Below are 19,279 nucleotides of genomic sequence, written 5' to 3'. Positions count from 1 at the left end.
TTTCTGATGTTCTGTTTCTCCATATATGACTTGCGCCTGTTCAGTTGCGCAGCAGAGTTCATTTTCATGACATATAGCTCCCTACTGGATGATGTTTCTCCAATCATTCTGGTTTGTAGCCATGTCCTCCCAGTTGATGTTAATATGGAATTTCTTTCAGGTGCCTAGTGTAAGTAATCCACATTTCAGCTTCATATAGCAGTGGTCTACAAAGCCCACAAATTTTGTCTAATCTGTAGGTCATGGCCTTCACACACCCTTCTTCTGAGTTGGGCATAGGCTCCAATGGCACAGCACAGACATGTCATATTTCTTTATCAACGTTGGCCTTGGAGGTGAGAAAGCTGCTGAGGTATGGGAAGTGATCCACATTTTCAAGGGGATGGTTGTTGACCCTTATTGTAGGTGGCCTAGAGGGACCGTTTATGGTTGATGGAGTACTAGAGTCTTTTTTAGTGTTTAAGGTAAGGCCGGGGAGTTATGTGCCTCGACAAAGCCATCCAAGATGCACTGCTGTGTGCTGATAATAGAAACTGTATTGATTGTCATCAACATATTGAAGCTCCAAGCTGGAGGTGTGGAGACCTTGCAGACGAACCTATTAAGGTTGAATAGCCTGCCGTCCATATGGTAAATTATTTTAATTCCTTTGGGCAGGTTTTGGCCAGTGGCTCCTTTCTTAGGCTACTTATGGCATCTTGTACTTTGGTCACACTGGGAGATTCTCCCATGTCACTTTACATGGATCGCTGGAGGAATTGGTTAATGATTTCCAAGTTAACATTAATATTACGGTTGAGGAGTTCTTGGAAATACTTTCTCCAGAGGATGTTTATTGTCTCATTATCCCTGAGCAGTTTTTGTCCACCTTTAGAGCCTTGGTGGCGTTAAAGAAGCCTCTTGGGTTACTGGCATCTGCCAGCTGCTGGATTTCCGAGGCCTTACCGATCTACCATTTGTTTTGAAGGCTGCAACAGAGGATGGCCGCCTGTTGTCTCGGTCTTCATACCATTGGGCTTCAAATCCTATTTGCCAATGCTTGTGTGGTGGCTGTATATGCACCAGCCACCCCACATTAAAAGGCATCTTCTCAAGAGGTACCAGTTCTACTTACATCCTGAACAAAACTCCTGCAGCAATCAACTAGTGGCAGAGGGGGTGGGAAGCCCCTAGTCACAGGCGGCAGGTGTCAGATTCAGTCGCTTTGCTTCTGGATGAGGCAACTGCACCCATAACTGAGCAGCTCTGTTTAGGATCTGCCCTGCTCACTTCAGTGGGGCGGGGGCTGGAAAAGGTGCCCTAGAATTAACGCCTCTCCAAGGATCGCTACCTTGTTATGGTGAAGAGACTTGTGAGCTGAGAAGCTGAGAGCTAAACTGTCTGGAGTGTAGCTCCTGACAGGGTTACTCATGACAGTAAGGTCAGTGGATAGGTTCCAGACAAAGGGCGATCCATGAAGGTCTCAACAGCTGAGCAGGCAGAAGATGATAGCTATACTTAAATTGGAGCATCATAATGGTTAAGTTAGACGGGTAGATGGGTTTTGGGGTAAATGATCACTGGAATGATGTTTTTACTTCCTAGCGAAGTTTAATTCAAGTTGGAAGTAGCTACTTTAAATAATATATACATTACCTACTGGAGGCACAGGATGTTCAGGCAAAGGAAATTCACAGCTACTACTGGACTCTAATGATGGTGGAGGCGCTGTAAAGCTACAGGAATATGAAGATTGAATTAATCAGAAGGTCAGAATAAAAACTTTACGTATATATGAAAAGGTTCAACGTTGGTGTCCAATATAGTGCAATGTACCAACCATTTCCTGCCAAGCGTTTCAGGCCTGTTAGTTAAGTATTCTCACTACAAGTATGTGACAAATAAGATATTTGTGACAGTAAAACCATAATTAGACTAAATATGTAGAAGCATTTGAGCTTATCTAATAATCAGCATACCATTATGAAATGTAAATCAACTTTCGCTCAATCTAATTTTTGAGAAAAGAACATTTGTGATAATAGAAAAGTACAGCACAGAACATGCCCTTTGGCCCATGATGTTGTGCCAAGGATTAATCCTAATTAAAATAAAATAACTTAACCGATGCACCCCTCAATTCACAGCTCTCCATGTGCATGTCCAGCAGTCACTTAAATGTTCCTAATGACTCTGCTTCCACCACCACAGCTGGCAATGCATTCCATGCATTCACAACTCTCTGCATAAAGAACCTTCCTCTAACATCTCCTCTATACCTTTCTCCTAATATCTTAAAACTATGACCCCTCGTGCCAGTCAATCCTGCCTTGGGGAAAAGTCTCTGGCTATTGACTCTATCCATGCCTCTCATTATCTCGTATATCTCAATCAGGTCACCTCTCTTCCTTTTCTCCAGAGCGAAAAGTCCGAGCTTAGTCAACCTTTCTTCGTAAGGCAAGTCTTCCAGTCCAGGCAGCATCCTGTTAAACCTTCTTTGCACCCTCTCCAAAGCCTCCACATCTTTCCTATAGTAGGGCAACCAGAACTGGACACAATATTCCAAGTGTGGTCTCACCAGGGACTTGTAGAGCTGTAGCAAAACCTCGTGGCTCTTAAACTCAATCCCCCTGTTAATGAAAGCCAGAACACCATATGTTTTCTTAACAACCTGATCCACTTGGGTAGCAACTTTGAGGGATCTATGTACTTGAACACCAAGATTCCTCTGTTCCTCCACACTACCAAGAATCCTGTCTTTAATCCTATATTCAGCATTTGAGTTCCATCTTCCAAAATGCATCACTTCACATTTATCCAGGTTGACCTCCATCTGCCATTTCTCAGCCAAGCTCTGTATCCTCTCTATGTCGCGCTGCAGCCTGCAATAGCCTCGATACTATCAATGGCACCTCCAACCTTTGTGTCATCTGCAAATTTACTAACCCACTCCTCAACCTCCTCATCCAAGTCATTTATAAAAACTACAAAGAACAGAGGCCCAAGAACAGAGACCTGCTTACAGATTATAGTAAATGTAATTTATAAGAACTTTTAGAAATCATTCAAGATGCATTGAGTTGTACTGAAATTGGATCATTAAGGGGCAAGCTCAAGGGTGCCAACTCAACATAGACATCTATTTCAAACCCACCAACTCCCACAGCTATCTTGACTTCACCTCCTCCCACCCAACTCTCCTGTAAAAAAGCAATCCCTTACTCCCAATTTCTCAGCGTCCGCCGTATCTGCTCCCAGGAAGAGCATTTCCACTCCAGGACATCCCACATGGCCTCCTACTTCAAGGATCGCAATTTCCCTTCCCATGTGATCAACACTTCCAGCACTTCTTCCAACTCCACCCAAGAACCCCATCCCTTCAACCGCAAAAAAGCATAGACCCAACTACTCCCCCATCCCCGTCCTCACCTTGTACCCCACTAATCTCCAGATACAGCGCATTATCCTCCACCATTTCTGCCACCTACAATCAGACCCCACCACCACAGATATATTTCCATCCTTATCTACATTCCACACAGACCATTCCCTCTGAGACTCTCTTGTTAGGTCCATCCCCCCCCAACAACCCACCCTCCCACCCTCCTCACCACCATAGGTCTAAAACCTGCACCAACACCTCCCTTCTCACCTCTACCCAAGGCCCCAAAAGATCTTTTTACATCTGGCAGAGAGTTTCTTGCACATCCAAACACCTCAGGTACCATTGCTCTTAATGTGGTCCTCTGTACATCAGGCAGACAGGACGCCAAATTGTGGAATGTTTCAGGGAACATCTCTGGGACACACGCACCAAACAACCCACTGCCCTGTGACTGACCACTTCAACTCTCACTCCGACTCCTCCAAGGACATGCAAGTCCTGGTTCTCCTCCACCGCCAAATCAAGCCACCTGACAACTGGAGGAAGAACATCTCATCTTCTGCCTTGGGACCGTTCAACCACAAGGCATCAACATCGACTTTACCAGTTTCCTCATCTGCCCTCCCCCACCTCATCCCAAATCCAACCCTCCAACTAGGTACCACTGTCTTGACCTGTCCTACCTGTCCATCTTCCTTCCCACCTATCCGTTTCACCCTTTAAACTGACCTATTACTATTACCCCCCCCCCAGCTGCATCCACCTATCACCTTCACAGCTACCTTGTCCCCAGCACCACCCCAAAACCCCTATATATCTCTCAGCCCCCTATCGCCTCCTCGACATTCCTGATGAAGGGCTTATGCCAAACATCTCCTGTTCCTCGGATGCTGCCTGACCTGCTGTACTTCTTAAGCACCACACTTTTCAACTCTGACTCTCCAGCATCTACAGTCCTCACTTTCAATAAACCTAGGAAAACCTGTGGCAGTCTTCCCAATCCAAAGTTTTGCACCTTCTCTAGTTGGTACATCCACATATGAATCAGAAAATTTTCTTGCACATGCTTGGCAAATTCCTCTCCATCTAAACCCTCAACACTATTGCAGTCCCAGTCTATGTTTGAAAAGTTAAAATACCCTACCATAACCATCCTATTATTACATTACATTACAGTTTGGAAACAGGCCCTTTGGCCCAACAAGTCCACACCGACCCGCCGAAGCGCAACCCACCCATACCCCTACATTTACCCCTTACCTAACACTATGGGCATTTTAGCATGGCCAATTCGCCTGACCTGCACATCTTTGGACTGTGGGAGGAAACCAGAGCACCCGGAGGAAACCCACGCAGACACGGGGAGAACGTGCAAACTCCACACAGTCAGTCGCCTGAGGCGGGAACTGAACCCAGGTCTCTGGCGCTATGAGGCAGCAGTGCTAACCACTGTGCCACCGTGCCGCCCAGATAATTGAGATCTCCTTACAAATTTGTTTCTCAATTTCCTGCTGACTATTAGGAGGTCTATAATACAATCCCAATAAGGTGATCATCCCTTTCTTATTTCTCAGTTCCTCTCAGATAATTTCCCTGGATGTATTTCTGGGAAAATCCTCCCTCAGCACAGCTGTAATGCTATCCCTTATCAAAAACGCCACTCCCCCTCCTCTCTTGCCTCCCTTTCTGTCCTTCCTGTAGCATTTGTGTCCTGGAACATTAAGCTACCAGCCCTGTCCATCCCTAAGCCATGTTTCTGTAACTGCTATGATACCCCAGTCCATGTTCCTAAGCATGCTCTGAGTTCATCTGCTTTCCTTGTTGGGCCCCTTGCACTGAAATAAATGCAGTTTAATTTATCAGTCCTAGCTAGTTCTATGCTTTTGTCTCTGCCTGGCCTGACTGTTTGACTCGCTTCTGTTCTCAACTGTACCAGTCTCAGATTGATCTCTTTCCTCACTATTTCCTTGGGTCCCACCCCCCAGCTTAATAGTTTAAATACTCCTGAGCAGGTCTAGCAAATCTCCCTGCCAGTATAATAGTCCCCTTCCAATTTAGGTGCAATCAGTCCTTCTTGTACAGGTCACTTCTACCCCAAAAGAGATTCCAATGATCCAAAAAAGTGAATCCTTCTCCCATGATTTGCTATAGTCAACATGGCTTTGTGTGTGGGAAATCATGTCTCACAAATTTGATTGAGTTTTTTGAAGAAGTAAAAAAGAAGATTGATGAGGGCAGAGCAGTAGATATGATTTATGTGGACTTCAGTAAGGTATTCGACAAGGTTCCCCATGGGAGACTGATTAGCAAGGTTAGATCTCATGGAATACAGGGAGAACTAGCCATTTGGATACAGAATTGACTCAAAGATAGAAGACAGAGGGTGGTTGAGGAGGGTTGTTTTTCAGACTGGAGACCTGTGACCAGTGGAGTGCCACAAGGACCGGTGCTGGGCCCTCTACGTTTTGTCATTTACATAAATGATTTGGATGCGAGCATAAGAGGTACAGTTAGTAAGTTTGCAGATGACACCAAAATTGGAGGTGTAGTGGACAGTGAAGAGGGTTACTTCAGATTACAACAGGATCTGGACCAGATGGGCCAATGGGCTGAGGAGTGGCAGATGAAGTTTAATTCAGATAAATGCGAGGTGCTGCATTTTTGGGAAAACAAATATTAGCAGGACTTATACACTTAATGGTAAGGTCAACAAAGGTGAACAAAGAGACCTTGGAGTGCAGGTTCATAGCTCCTTGAAAGTGGAGTCACAGGTAGATAGGATCGTGAAGGATGCATTTGGTATGCTTTCCTTTATTGGTCAGAGTATTGAGTACAGGAGTTGGGAGGTCATGTTGCGGCTGTACAGGACATTGGTTAGGCCACTGTTGGAATATTGTGAAACTTGAAAGGGTTCAGAAAAGATTTAGAAGGATGTTACCAGGGTTGGAGGATCTGAGCTATAGGGAGAGGCTGAATAGGCTGGGACTGTTTTCCCTGGAGCGTCGGAGGCTGAGGGGTGACCTTATAGAGGTTTACAAAATTATAAGGGGCATGGATAGGATAAATAGACAAAATCTTTTCCCTGGGGTCGGGGAGTCCTGAACTAGAGGGCATAGGTTTAGGGTGAGCGGGGAAAGATATAAAAGAGACCTAAGGGGCAACTTTTTCACGCAGAGCGTGGTACGTCGACGAAATGAGCTGGCAGAGGATGTGGTGGAGGCTGATACAATTGCAACATTTACGAGGCATTTGGATGGGTATATGAATAGGAAGGGTTTGGAGGGATATTGGCCAGATGCTGGCAGGTGGGACTAGATTGGGTTGGGATATCTGGTCGGCCTGAACGGGTTAGGCCAAAGTGTCTGTTTCCATGCTGTACATCTCTATGACTCTATACACCAGCTCCTCAGCCATGCATTCATCTGCTCTACCCTCCTATTCCTGCCCTCATTAGCTCGCAGCACTGGGAGTAATCCAGATATTACTATTTCTGAGGACTTCCTTTTTAAATTCCTGCCGAGCTCTCTGTAATCTCCCTTCAGTATCTCAACCTTTCCCTTTCCTATGTCGTTGGTTCCAATGTTACATAGAAAATAGAAGACTGACTGCAAGATGGACAGAGCACTGTACTTGCAGAGATTATTTGAACAAGATGTTAAAACAAGACCCATCTCCAATCAGATGGATGCAAGATATCCATTGTACTGATTGGATAGTTAAAAAGTTGCAGCATGCAGCTATGCAGAGGAACCTGGGTGTCCTTGTGCGTGAATCACAGAAGGTTGGTCTGCAGGTACAACAGGTAATTAGAAAGGCAAATGGAATGTTGTCCTTCATTGCTAAAGGGATTGAGTTTAAAAACAGGGAGGTTATGTTGCAGCTGCATAGGGTGCTGGTGAGGCCACAGCTGGATCACTGAGTGCAGTTATGGTCTCCTTACTTGAGAAAGAATATACTGGTACTGGAGTGGGTGCAGAAGAGGTTCACAAGGTTGATTCTGGAGTTGAGGGAGTTGTTTTATGAGGAAAGACTGAGTAGATTAGGATTATATTCACCGGAATTCAAAAGAATGAGGGGTGATCTTATAGGAACATGTAAAATTCTAAAGGAAATAGATAAGATAGAAGTAGAGAGGATGTTTCCAATGATAGGTGAAACTAGGACAAGAGGACATAGGCTCAAGACTAGAGGGAGCAGATTTAGGATTGAATTGAGAAGAAACTTCTTCACTCAGACGGTTGTAAATCTATGGAACCCCTTGTCCAGTGAAGTCATTGACGCTACTTCAGTAAACGTTTTTAAAACTAAGATAGATTTTTTTGAATAATAAAAGAATTAAGGGATATGGAAAGTGCAACTAAGTCCACGGAAAGATCAGCCATGATCTTATTGAATGGCAGAGCAGGCTCGAAGAGCCGGACGGCCTATTCCTGCTCCCAGTTCTTATGTACTACTTAGGAGAAGAGTAGCAGAGCTATTCCTTGCATCCCATTTGCAGATGACACTAAAGTCAGTAGAGTTGTGGTTAGTGCGGAAGGATGTTGCAGGTTACAGAGGGACATAGATAAGCTGCAGCCCTGGGCTGAAAGGTGGCAAATGGAGTTTAATGCGGAAAAGTATGAAGTGATTCACTTTGGAAGGAAGTGACAGGAATGCAGAGTACTGGGCTAATGGTAAGATTCTTGGTAGTATGGATGAGCAGAGAGATCTCGGTGTCCATGTGCAGAGATCCCTGAAAGTTGCCAACCAGGTTGATAGGGTTGTTAAGAAGGCGTATAATGTGTTAGATTTTATTGGTAGAGGCATTGAGTTTCAGAGCCATGAGGTCATGCTGTAGCTGTACAAAACTCTGGTGCGGCCTCACTTGGAGTATTGCGTACAGTTCTGGGCATCGCATTATAAGAAGGATGTGAAAGCATTGGGACGGGTGCAGAGGAGATTTACCAGGATGTTACCTGGTATGGTGGGAAGTTCTTATGAGGAAAGGCTGAGAGAATGTGAGGCTGTTTTCATTAGAGAGAAGGTTAAGAGGTGACTTCATAGAGACATACAAGATGGTCAGAGGATTAGATAGGGTGGACAGTGACAGAGTTTTCCTCAGATGGTAATGGCTAGCATAAGGGGACATAGCGTTAAAATGAGGGGTAATAGATATAGGACAGTTCAGAGGTAGTTTCTTTACTCAGGGAATAGTAAGGATGTGGAATGCCCTGCCTGCAACAGTAGTAGACTCACCAATTTTAAGGGCATTTAAATGGCCGTAGAATAAATATATGGATGATAATGGAATAATGTAGATTAGATGGGCTTCAGATTGGTTTCACAGGTCGGTGCAACACGGAGGGCCTAAAGGCCTGTACTGCGCAGTAATGTTCTATGTTCTATGTTGTACCTCAACCAATATTATCCTTCAAACAACGTTACAAAAAATACAAAAAAGCCATTATCACTTTGAGTTAAGCAAGGAAAGCAAGCATAGATCTTGATTAATCTTGTGTAAATGTTTTGAAGAAATATTAGAGAAAGTTTATGAAGGGAATGCAATGGAAATTGTCTGTAAGAATTTTAAAAAATGCTTGATAAAGTCCAACACAAAAGTTGATGCACATGGAGTAGGAAAGTCAGAGTCTAGCTGGATAAAAAAACTGGCTTGAGAACGAAAACAGTCAGTTGTGGTTATTGAGTCATAGAAATATACAGCATGGAAACAGGCCCGACAGCCCAACTTGTCCATGCCGAACAGATATCCTAACCTAATCTAGTCCTATTTGCCAGCACTCGGCCTATATCTCTCCAAAACCTTTCCATTTGTATACCTATCCAGAAGCCTTTTAAATGTCATAATTGTAACAGCCTCCACCACTTCCTCTGGCACCTCATTCCATACATGTTTGATGGTTGTTTTTATGGACTGCAGAATGGTATACAATGGTGTTACCCAAGGGTCAGTGCTAGGATAGCTGTTTTTTCACTATATACAAGTCACTTTGATCTTGGAATATAGTGTGGTATCTCAAAATTTGCTGAATTTGGATGCATGATAAGCATAGAAGATGATATAGATGGAACATACAAAGACAAAGAACAAAGAAAGTTGCAGCCACAGAAACAGACCCTTTCGCCCTCCAGGCCTGCGCCAAACCAGATCCTCTATCTAAACTTAGCGCCTATTTCCTAAGGATCTGTATCCCTCTGCTCCTTCTCCATTCTGTCTAAGTACATCTTAAATGATGCTACTGTGCTCACCTCTACCATCTCTGCTGGCAACATGTTCCAGGCACCCACTACTCTCTGCGTAAAGAACTTTCCACGCATCTCTCCCTTAAACCTTTCTCCTCTCACCTTGAACTTGTGACCCCAATAATTGAGTCCCCCACTCAATAGCTTCTTGCTATTCACCCTGTCTATGATTTTGTAGACCTCAATCAGGTCTCCCTTCAACCTGTCTTTCTAATGAAAATAATCAAGTCAACCTCTCTTCATAGCTAGTCCCCTCCATACCAGGCAACATCCTCTTGAATCTTCTCTGCACCCTTTCCAAAGCATCCACATTCTTTTGATAATATGGCAACCAGAACTGTACACAGTATTCCAAATGTGGCCAAACCAAAGTCCTGTACAACTGTAACATGACCTGCCAACTCTTGTACTCAATACTCCATCCAATGAAGGAAAGCATGCCGTATGCCTTCCTGACCACTCTATCAACCTGTATTGCCACCTTCAGGGTACAGTGAACCTGAACACCCAGATGTCTCTACATCAATTTTCCCCAGGGCTTTTCCATTTACCTTATAGTTTGCTCTTGAATTGGATCTCCCAAAATGCATCACCTCGCATTTGCCCGGGTTGAACTCTATCGGCCATTTCTCTGCCCAACTCTCCAATCTATCTATATTCTGCTACATTCACCCTTCACTGTCTGCTACTCCACCAGTCTTAGTGTTATTTGCACACTTGCTAATCAGACCACCTATACCTTCCTCCAGATCATTTACATGTATCACAAACAACAGTGATCCCAGCACAGATGCCTGTGGGCACCCCTGGTCACAGGTCTCCATATTGAGAAACTCCCTTCCATTACTACTCTCTGTCTCCTGTTGCCCAGCCAGTTCTCTATCCATCTACCTAGTACACCCTGGACCCCATATGACTTCACTTTCTCCATCAGCCTACCATGGGGAACCTTATCAAACGCCTTACTGATGTCCATGTATATGACATCGACAGCCCTTCCCTTGTCAATCAACTTTGTCACTTCCTCAAAACATTCTATTACATTGGTAAGACATGACTTCCCCTGCACAAACCATGTTACCAATCACTGATAAATCAATTTTCTTCCAAATGGGAATAAGTCCTATCCCTCAGTATCTTCTCCAACAGCTTCCCTGCCATTGCCTCAAACAGGTCACATACAGGCTAACCGAATGAGTAGATAAATGGCACATAGAATTTAATATAATTTAGTATACATCATCCAATGTGAAGTGATTTATTTTAGTCGAAGGAATAGGGAGAGGCATCATATACTTCATGGCACAATTCCAAAGTGTGTGGAAATAAAAAAGACTGAGGGGTGCAAAAGCATCTATCTTTGAAGGTGACAAGACATTTTGTGAAAGTGGTTCTGAAAACATATGGCATTGGGCATCATAGAGGCATTGAATATAAAAATAGAGAAATTATGCTGAACTTTTGTAAAGCTTTAGTCAGATGCCAATTAGAGCATTATGACATGTAAGTCCTTGAAAGGTGCAGAGGAGATTTGCCAGATTGGTTCTTGGATTTTAGCAACAAAGTTAGGTTGGTGAAGATAGACTTATTCCTCCTGGATCAGGATACAACTTCAAAGCTGTTTTGTGGCATTTTACTGTATGTAAATTCCAGATACTTCCTTTAGTATCATCTATTTCCTGGATATTACTTTACTCAATTAGTCTCCTTTGGAAGTTCCAAACAGAGAGACAGCTTTAACATGGATCCTTATAGAACATAGAACAATACAGCGCAGAACAGGCCCTTCTCCCCTCGATGTTGCGCCAACCTGTGAACTATTCTCAGCTCATCCCCCTACACTATCCCAAAATCATCCATGTGCTTACATAAGGATTGTTTAAATCTCCCTAATGTGGCTGAGTTGACTACATTAGCAGGTAGGGCATTCCACGCCCTTATCACTCTCTGCGTAAAGAACTTGTCTCTGACATCTGTCTTAAATCTATCACCCCTCAATTTGTAGTTATGCCCTCTTGTACAAGCTGATGTCATCATCCTAGGAAAAAGACTTTCACTGTCTACCCTATCTAATCCTCTGATCATCTTGTATGTCTCTATCAAATCCCCTCTTAGCCTTCTTCTTTCCAATGAGAACAGACCCAAGTCTCTCAGCCTTTCCTCATAAGAATTCCCTCCAGACCTGGTAAATCTCCTCTGCACCTTTTCCAATGCATCCACATCCTTCACAAAATATGGCAAACAGAACTGTACACAATATTCCGAGTGTGGCCGCACCAGCGTTTTGTATAGTTGCAGCATGATATTGTGGCTCTACAACTCAATCCCTCTACCAATGAAACCTAACACACCGTATGCCTTCTTAACAGCACTATCCACCTGGGTGGCAACTTTCAGGGATCTATGTACATGGACTCCAAGATTCCTCTGCACATCCACTCTACCAAGAATCTTTCCATTAACTCAGTACTCTGCCTTCCTGTTATTCTTCTCAAAGTGCATCACCTCATATTTAGCTGCATTGAACTCCATTTGCCACCTCTCAGCCCAATTCTGCAGTTTATCCAAGTCCCCCTGCAACCTGTAACATTCTTCCAAACTGTCCACTACTCCACCGACTTTAGTGTCGTCTGCAAATTTACTAATCCATCCACCTATGCCTGCGTCTAAGTTATTTATAAAAATGAAAAACAGCAGTGGTCCCAAAACAGATCCTTGTGGCACACCACTAGTAACCGGACTCCAGGCTGAATATTTTCCATCAACCATCAATCGCTGCTTTCTTTCAGAAAGCCAGTTTCTAATCCAAAATGCTAAATCACCCTCAATGCCATGCCTCTATATTTTCTCCAACAGCCTACCATGTGGAACCTTATCAAAGGCTTTACTGAAGTCCATGTATACCACGTCAACTGCCCTGCCCTCATCTACATGCTTGGTCACCTTCTCAAAATACTCAATGAGGTTTGTGAGACACGACCTGCCCTTGATGTTACCATGTTGACTATCTGAAATCAAATTGTTGCTTGCAATATGATTATAAATCTTATTATCTTATAATACTTTCCAAAACCTTTCCTACAACAGCTGTTCGTAACTAACCTCGATCCTTTCTAGTCTAATATCTCTTATCTCATTCTTCTCCTCTACAATATTCTCCTTTTCCTGACTGAAAACAGATGAGAAATGTTTGTTTAGCACCTCTCCGATCTCCACAGGATCCACACTCAACTTCCCACTTCTGTCTTTGACTGGCCCTATTCCTACCCTAATCATCCTTTTATTCCTCACATACTTACAGAAAGCTTTAGGGTTCTCCTTTATTCTATTTGCTAAAGACTGCTCGTGTCCTCTCTTTGCTCTTCTTAACTCTCTCTTTAAATCCTTCCTAGCTGATCTGTAACTCTCCATTACCTCATCTGTACCATCTTGCCTCATCAACACATAAGCCTCCTCCTTCTTCTTAACAAGAGATGCAATTTCTGTAGTAAACCACGGTTCCCTTACCTTATCACTTCCTCCCTGCCTGACAGGGACATACCTATCAAGGACACGCAATATCTGTCCCTTAAACCAGCTCCACATTTCGATTGTCTGCATCCCCTGCATTTTGCTACCCCATTTTCTGCTTCTTAATTTTTGCCTAATCACATTATAATTGCCCTTGCCCCATCAATAACTCTTGACTTGTGGCATGTACATACTCCTTTCCAACGCTAAAGTAAACATAACTGAATTATGGTCACTCTCTACAAAGTGCTCACCTACAACTAAATCAAACACCTGGCCTGGTTCATTACCAAGCACCAGATCCAGTGTGGCCTCCCCTCTTGTCGGCCCTTCGACATACTGTGTCAGGAAACCCTCCTGTACACATTGGACAAAAACTGATCCATCCAATGTACTAGAGTTATAGTGACTCCCTTGTCAGGTCCACACCCCCCACCAGCCCAACCTCCACTCCCGGCACCTTCCCCTGCAACCGCAAGAAATGCAAAACTTGCACCCACACCTCCCCTCTTACTTCCCTCCAAGGCCCCAAGGGATCCTTCCATATCCACCACAAATTCACCCGCACCTCCACACACATCATTTACTGCATCCGCTGCACCCGATGTGGCCTCCTCTATATTGGGGAGACAGGCCGCCTACTTGCGGAACGTTTCAGAGAACACCTCTGGGACACCTGGACCAACCAACCCAACCACCCCGTGGCTCAACACTTCAACTCACCCTCCCACTCCACCAAGGACATGCAGGTCCTTGGACTCCTCCACCGCCAGACCATAGCAACACGACGGCTGGAGGAAGAGCGCCTCATCTTCCACCTAGGAACCCTCCAACCACAAGGGATGAACTCAGATTTCTCCAGTTTCCTCATTTCCCCTCCCCCCCACCTTGTCTCAGTCCCAACCCTCGAACTCAGCACCACCTTCCTAAACTGCAATCTTCTTCCTGACCACTCCGCTCCCACCCCTAATCCGGCTGCTGCACTTTTCCAGCAACACATTTTCAGCTCCAGTTCTCTGCATAGTAGGGTAACTTGGATAGTGGAACAGCCTTCTCTGTAACAAGGTTAGCTTGCAATGTACTGCATGAGGAGTGAAGTTAAACTATTCTTTACTGGTTTGCAAACTATTTGAGACCATTTTTGGTGATTTCTGCTAGTTTCACTTAACACAGGAATTTGCCTAATACGATCTTTATCAGTTGCACCTGGAACTGAAGTCTGTCAGTTCTGAGTTCTGCCAGTTTTTGCTACATGAACTTTAATGGTCAGGCCTACTGCCTGAGTGTCTCTGTTCTGATCTCTGGCTATTTTGTGTACTGCTTTTAGCTGAACTGTGGTTTCTTCAGTTCTTGCTTTAGTGTTGGAACATGACTGTTGCTGCTGCACACCACTGTTTAGTTTTCATATCAGTGCTGAGAGCCTCTGGGTGCAAACTCCTTTGCTTAAAGGAAACGTTTTACAGCTACTACAATGTTGAAAGCATATTCAGAGCTGGGTATGGAGCATGTATTTGCAACCAGAACCTTTAATTGAACCACTAGAATAGATGTAATCTTACATCACTGATTGTATATGTTAAGTATTTGTGTATGCATTTACGCCATACACACCAGAAAACACTTATTGTTATAGATGCAAATGAATTGAAACATGCCAGATGATTTAGATCTATAATCTAAAACTGGAAAACATCTCAATTTTCAAAGTTACCTGAAGCAATATTTAAACTCATCTGACCTTATTTATTTAACAATTAATAGATCTTGTGGTTTTAGAGCGGTATAACTCTATAACTGTGCATCAAATAAAACAAGCATGTATTATAATGTACTATCAACACATCTTTATACTACAATAACTGACAGTTAAATTATATTTAGTAAAACTAACTCCTGCTGCTGGCTGGAAAAGCATTTGGAGCATTTGTGAATAAACATTTGGCCTCATTCTGCAGCTAATGGTACTATGTGACTGATTAAAATTTGGAACATTGCATAACATGATTGACATCAACTTCACTGCACCAAATAAGTTGGAAAAAAAGCAAACCATAATTTGCCAGCAACAATTCACTCCAGTTCCCAATCTCAAATGGGATCTCAGTCACAATAAGAATGCTGTCCTGACTAGACCCAATACCTTAACAGTCTGTGCTCCTATGTAAACTGGAAATTTTACTGGGTAGGTAATTGGGATTATTAATCACACGGTTATTGCTTTGACTCGCACAGTGGAGATTATATTTCTTCTTGAATATTTCATTCAAATTACTTTTTTATGGATTTCTTTTTCAAAAATGGCTTTGGACTAAATATTACTTTCACATTGGAATTTGAGAAACTCATTGACTGAAATTTTTTGATAACTTATTAACTTTTTAACTGAATTGGGAAGTCAATGGCCTAGTGCCATTATTGTTGGACTATTCATCCAGAAACACAGTTAATGTTCTGAGGACCTGGTTTCAAATCTTGCCAATTGGGGATGATGGAAATTGAATTCACTGCAATTAAGGGCCTACTGATGACCATGAAACCGTTGCCAATTGTCAGAAGAAACCATTTAATTCACTAAATTGGTTGACTCTTAACTGCCCTCTGGCCAATTAAGGATGGTCAATAAATGCTGGCTGAGCCAGAGATACTCACATTCTGTGAATGATTTTTAAAAATCTGAATTATTTGAAGTATGTTTTATAGAAGGAATTGTTGATAAATCATTGGTAGAATATCCAAGCACTTAAACTGTGGAACAACTGCACAGACATAAAAGTGAATAATTTGAATGCTATTGTTAGTATGCATCAAGCCAATGTTTTTATTTTAATGTAAATACTGACAGAGAGACTGAAACTGAGCTTGGGCAGTTTGATGATACTATGTCTTTAAAAGATGTATTTTATCCTTTTTTTTAGAAGAGAGGCTTTAAGACAGAGGTGGCTCAGTGGTTAGCACTGCTGCCTCACAGCACCAGGGACCTGGGTTTGATTCCACCCTGGGGCATGGAGTTTGCACATTCTCCTAATTTCTGCGTGGATTTCCTCCCGATGCTCTGGTTTCCTCCCACAGTCCAAAGATATGCAGGTTAGGTAGATTGGCCCTGCAGGGATATGCAGACTAGGTGGATTAGCCATGGGAAATGCAGGGTTACAGGAGTGGGGTGGTCCTAGATGGGGTACTCTTTGGAGTGTCAGCGTGGACTCGAATGGCCTCTTTGAGGTAACAAGCAGTCATTGCAGATCCACAAGAGTAAACAGTTTGTGAGGCACTGGGTTTCATTTTTAAAAGGTGGAACAATAGAAAGAGCCTGAAGGGCTGTGATCAAGCTTCCACAGAACCAGGATATTAAGTTTTTTTTTCAATTTTTCAGGATCAGTTGATGCTGGGGTCTTGAAGATGTGGAAGCTGTTTATTCCTCTCTCAGTTACAGCTAAAAGCTGTGGGCTCTCTTCCTCCTGTTGGAGTTGCATGTGAAACTATCTGTTTTTGTGAATTTGTCTTTGTCAAGGGTGTGTTTATGTGATGTTACTACATTGGAACAGTTAATTAATAATAGTTGCTAAGTCTGTTATTTAGTTAAGCACTTGGATAGAGATACAGCTAAGCCAATTATTTTCTTTTCTTTCTCTTTTGTTGTATTTTAACTATTGTATATGAATAAAGTGTTTTAACTTCAAATCTGGTAGTTTGACCAGTTGAATTGTATCCGGATTGCATCACCTTACCTTTAAAACAAAAAAATGTTAGGGTCTAGACTACCTTCTTAATATATTTTGAGGGAGTTTGGTCTGCTCCATAACAGCACGATGTACTTGTGTTGTGGCATATATAAACACAATTATTCAATAAGAAGTTCCAAGTTCAGCTGTTGATCCACATACCTTCTCAGAGAGTACACATCAAGGAAGTGCTAAAAAAAAACATACTATCTTCAGAAGCTGGAATGGGGAAATTATGCAAGTAAAAACAGTCTGTATCACTGAAAGCACAGAGACTGCTACCCAAATCTAAACCAATGAATGCATATAAAGTACTTCCCTGATAGTAAAAATAGTTAATGTTGTGTTTTTTTTTAATCTTAAGATATATACAGCAGCAACTTTTAAAGTGTTTGTTGTAATGTAGAAAATGTGAAGAACAAGCTCCCATAGCAATTCAATCATGACCAAATTTTCTTTTTGTTCAGGGAATGTGAGAAATTAGAGATGTGTATATTACAAAGGTGTTACAGTAATCATGAGTAACTTTAATGTACACAGGCCTGAGAATTTGGAAAAATTTAGAATTCAGCAAAGGAGAATCAAGTGATTAATTAAGAGGGGAAAAGTAAAATATGAGACTAAACTTGCAAGGCAGATAAAAGTGACCAATAAAAGCCTGTATATATTTATACAAAGAAAAAAAACACTAGTATAGACAAGTCTGAAACAGGAGAATTGGTACTGGAGAATAAGGAAATATCAAAGAAATTAAACAACGTGGTGCCACTGCTGAAGAAGGGTGATAAGGACAAGCCAGGAAACTATAGACTGGTGAGCCTGACCTCGGTGGTGGGCAAGTTGTTGGAGGGAAACCTGAGGGACAGGATACACATGTATTTGGAAAGGCAAGGACTGATTCGGGATAGTCAACACGGCTTTGAGCATGGGAAATAATGTCTCACAAACTTGAATGAGTTTTTTGAGGAAGTAACAAAGAGGATTGATGAGGGCAGAACGGTAGATGTGATCTATATGGACTTCAATAAGGCTTTGACAAGGTTCCCCATGGGAGACTGATTAGCAAGGTTAGATCTGATGGAATACAGGGAGAACTATACATTTGGATACAGAACTGGTTCAAAGGTAGAAGACAGAGGGTGGTGGTGAAGGGTTGTTTTTCAGATTGGAGGCCTGTGACCAGTGGAGTGCCACAAGGATCGGTGCTGGGCCCTCTACATTTTGTCATTTACATAAATGATTTGGATGCAAGCATAAGAGGTACAGTTAGTAAGTTTGCAGATGACACCAAAATTGGAGGTGTAGTGGACAGCAAAGAAGGTTACCTCGGGTTACAACAGGATCTTGACCAGATGGGTCAATGGGCTGAGAAGTGGCAGATGGAGTTTAATTCAGATAAATGCGAGGTGCTGCATTTTGGGAAAACAAATCTTAGCAGGACTTATACACTTAATGATAAGGTCCTAGGGAATGTTGCTGAACAAAGAGACCTTGGAGTGCAGGTTCATAGCTCCTTGAAAGTGGAGTTGCAGTTAGATAGGATAGTGAAGAAGGCGTTTGGTATGCTTTCCTTTATTGGTCAGAGGATTGAGTACAGGAGTTGGGAGGTCATGTTGCGGCTGTACAGGATATTGACTAGAGCACTGTTGGAATATTGCGTGCAATTCTGGTCTCCTTCCTATCAGAAAGATGTTGTGAAACTGGAAAGGGTTCAGAAGAGATTTACAAGGATGTTGCCAGGGTTGGAGGATTTGAGCTATAGGCAGATGTTGAACAGGCTGGGGGTATATTCCCTGGAGCGTCGGATGCTGAGGGATGACCTTATAGAGGTTTACAAAACTTTGAGGGGCATGGATAGGGTAAATAGGCAAAATCTTTACCCTGGGTGGGGAAGTCCAGAACTAGAGGGCATAGGTTTAGGGTGAGAAGGGAAAGGTATAAAAGAGACCTACAGGTGACTTTTTCACACAGAGGGTGGTACATGTATGGAATGAGCTGCCAGAGGAAGTGGTGGAGGCTGGTACAATTGCAACATTTAAGAGGCATTTGGATGGGTATATGAATAGGAAGGGTTTGGAGGGATATGGGCCGTGTGCTGGCAGGTGGGACTAGATTGGGTTGGGATATCAGGTAGGCATGGACGGGTTGGACCGAATGGTCTGTTTCCATGCTGTACATCTCTATGACTCTATGAGAAGACACAACTACCAAGGGTCTCATAAGAAGGAGGAATTGAAGGAAATTAGAGTTAGGGGAAAAAAGTACAGGAGAAATTATAATGATCAAAAGCTGATAAATCCCAGGTCTGATAATCTACATGTCAGGACACCAAAGGAGATGACCATGGAAATAATGAATGGATTAGTTATCATTTTTCAAAACTCTATAGGTTCTGGAAAATCCCAGAAGACTGGAGGGTGGGAAATGGAACCTCACTAGATGGAAT

General features: G+C 42.8%; 1 protein-coding gene across 7 annotated transcripts in view; it reads right to left on the bottom strand.

Annotated features, from left to right (window-relative positions):
• The window catches only part of LOC122561890 (uncharacterized), a 258,498-nt gene that overhangs the window by 35,333 nt on the left and 203,886 nt on the right, over positions 1-19,279 (bottom strand). For 6 of the 7 annotated variants that reach the window (XM_043714223.2, XM_087977089.1, XM_087977092.1 and 3 more), the window contains 2 exons: positions 16,996-17,024; positions 1,636-1,715 (listed from right to left, as the gene is read on the bottom strand). In XM_043714223.2, the coding sequence (XP_043570158.2) occupies positions 1,636-1,715; positions 16,996-17,024 (109 nt within the window). The remainder of the gene's footprint in view (positions 1-1,635; positions 1,716-16,995; positions 17,025-19,279) is intronic. The other variant, XM_087977093.1, reaches the window with a different exon arrangement.

The sequence above is a fragment of the Chiloscyllium plagiosum genome, unplaced genomic scaffold (assembly GCF_037043375.1).
Source record: "Chiloscyllium plagiosum isolate Xiang-an unplaced genomic scaffold, Cpla_swu_hap1 HiC_scaffold_31, whole genome shotgun sequence".
In the NCBI taxonomy this organism is placed as follows: Eukaryota; Metazoa; Chordata; class Chondrichthyes; order Orectolobiformes; family Hemiscylliidae; genus Chiloscyllium; species Chiloscyllium plagiosum.
This window is presented reverse-complemented; position numbering and strand designations above follow the sequence as displayed.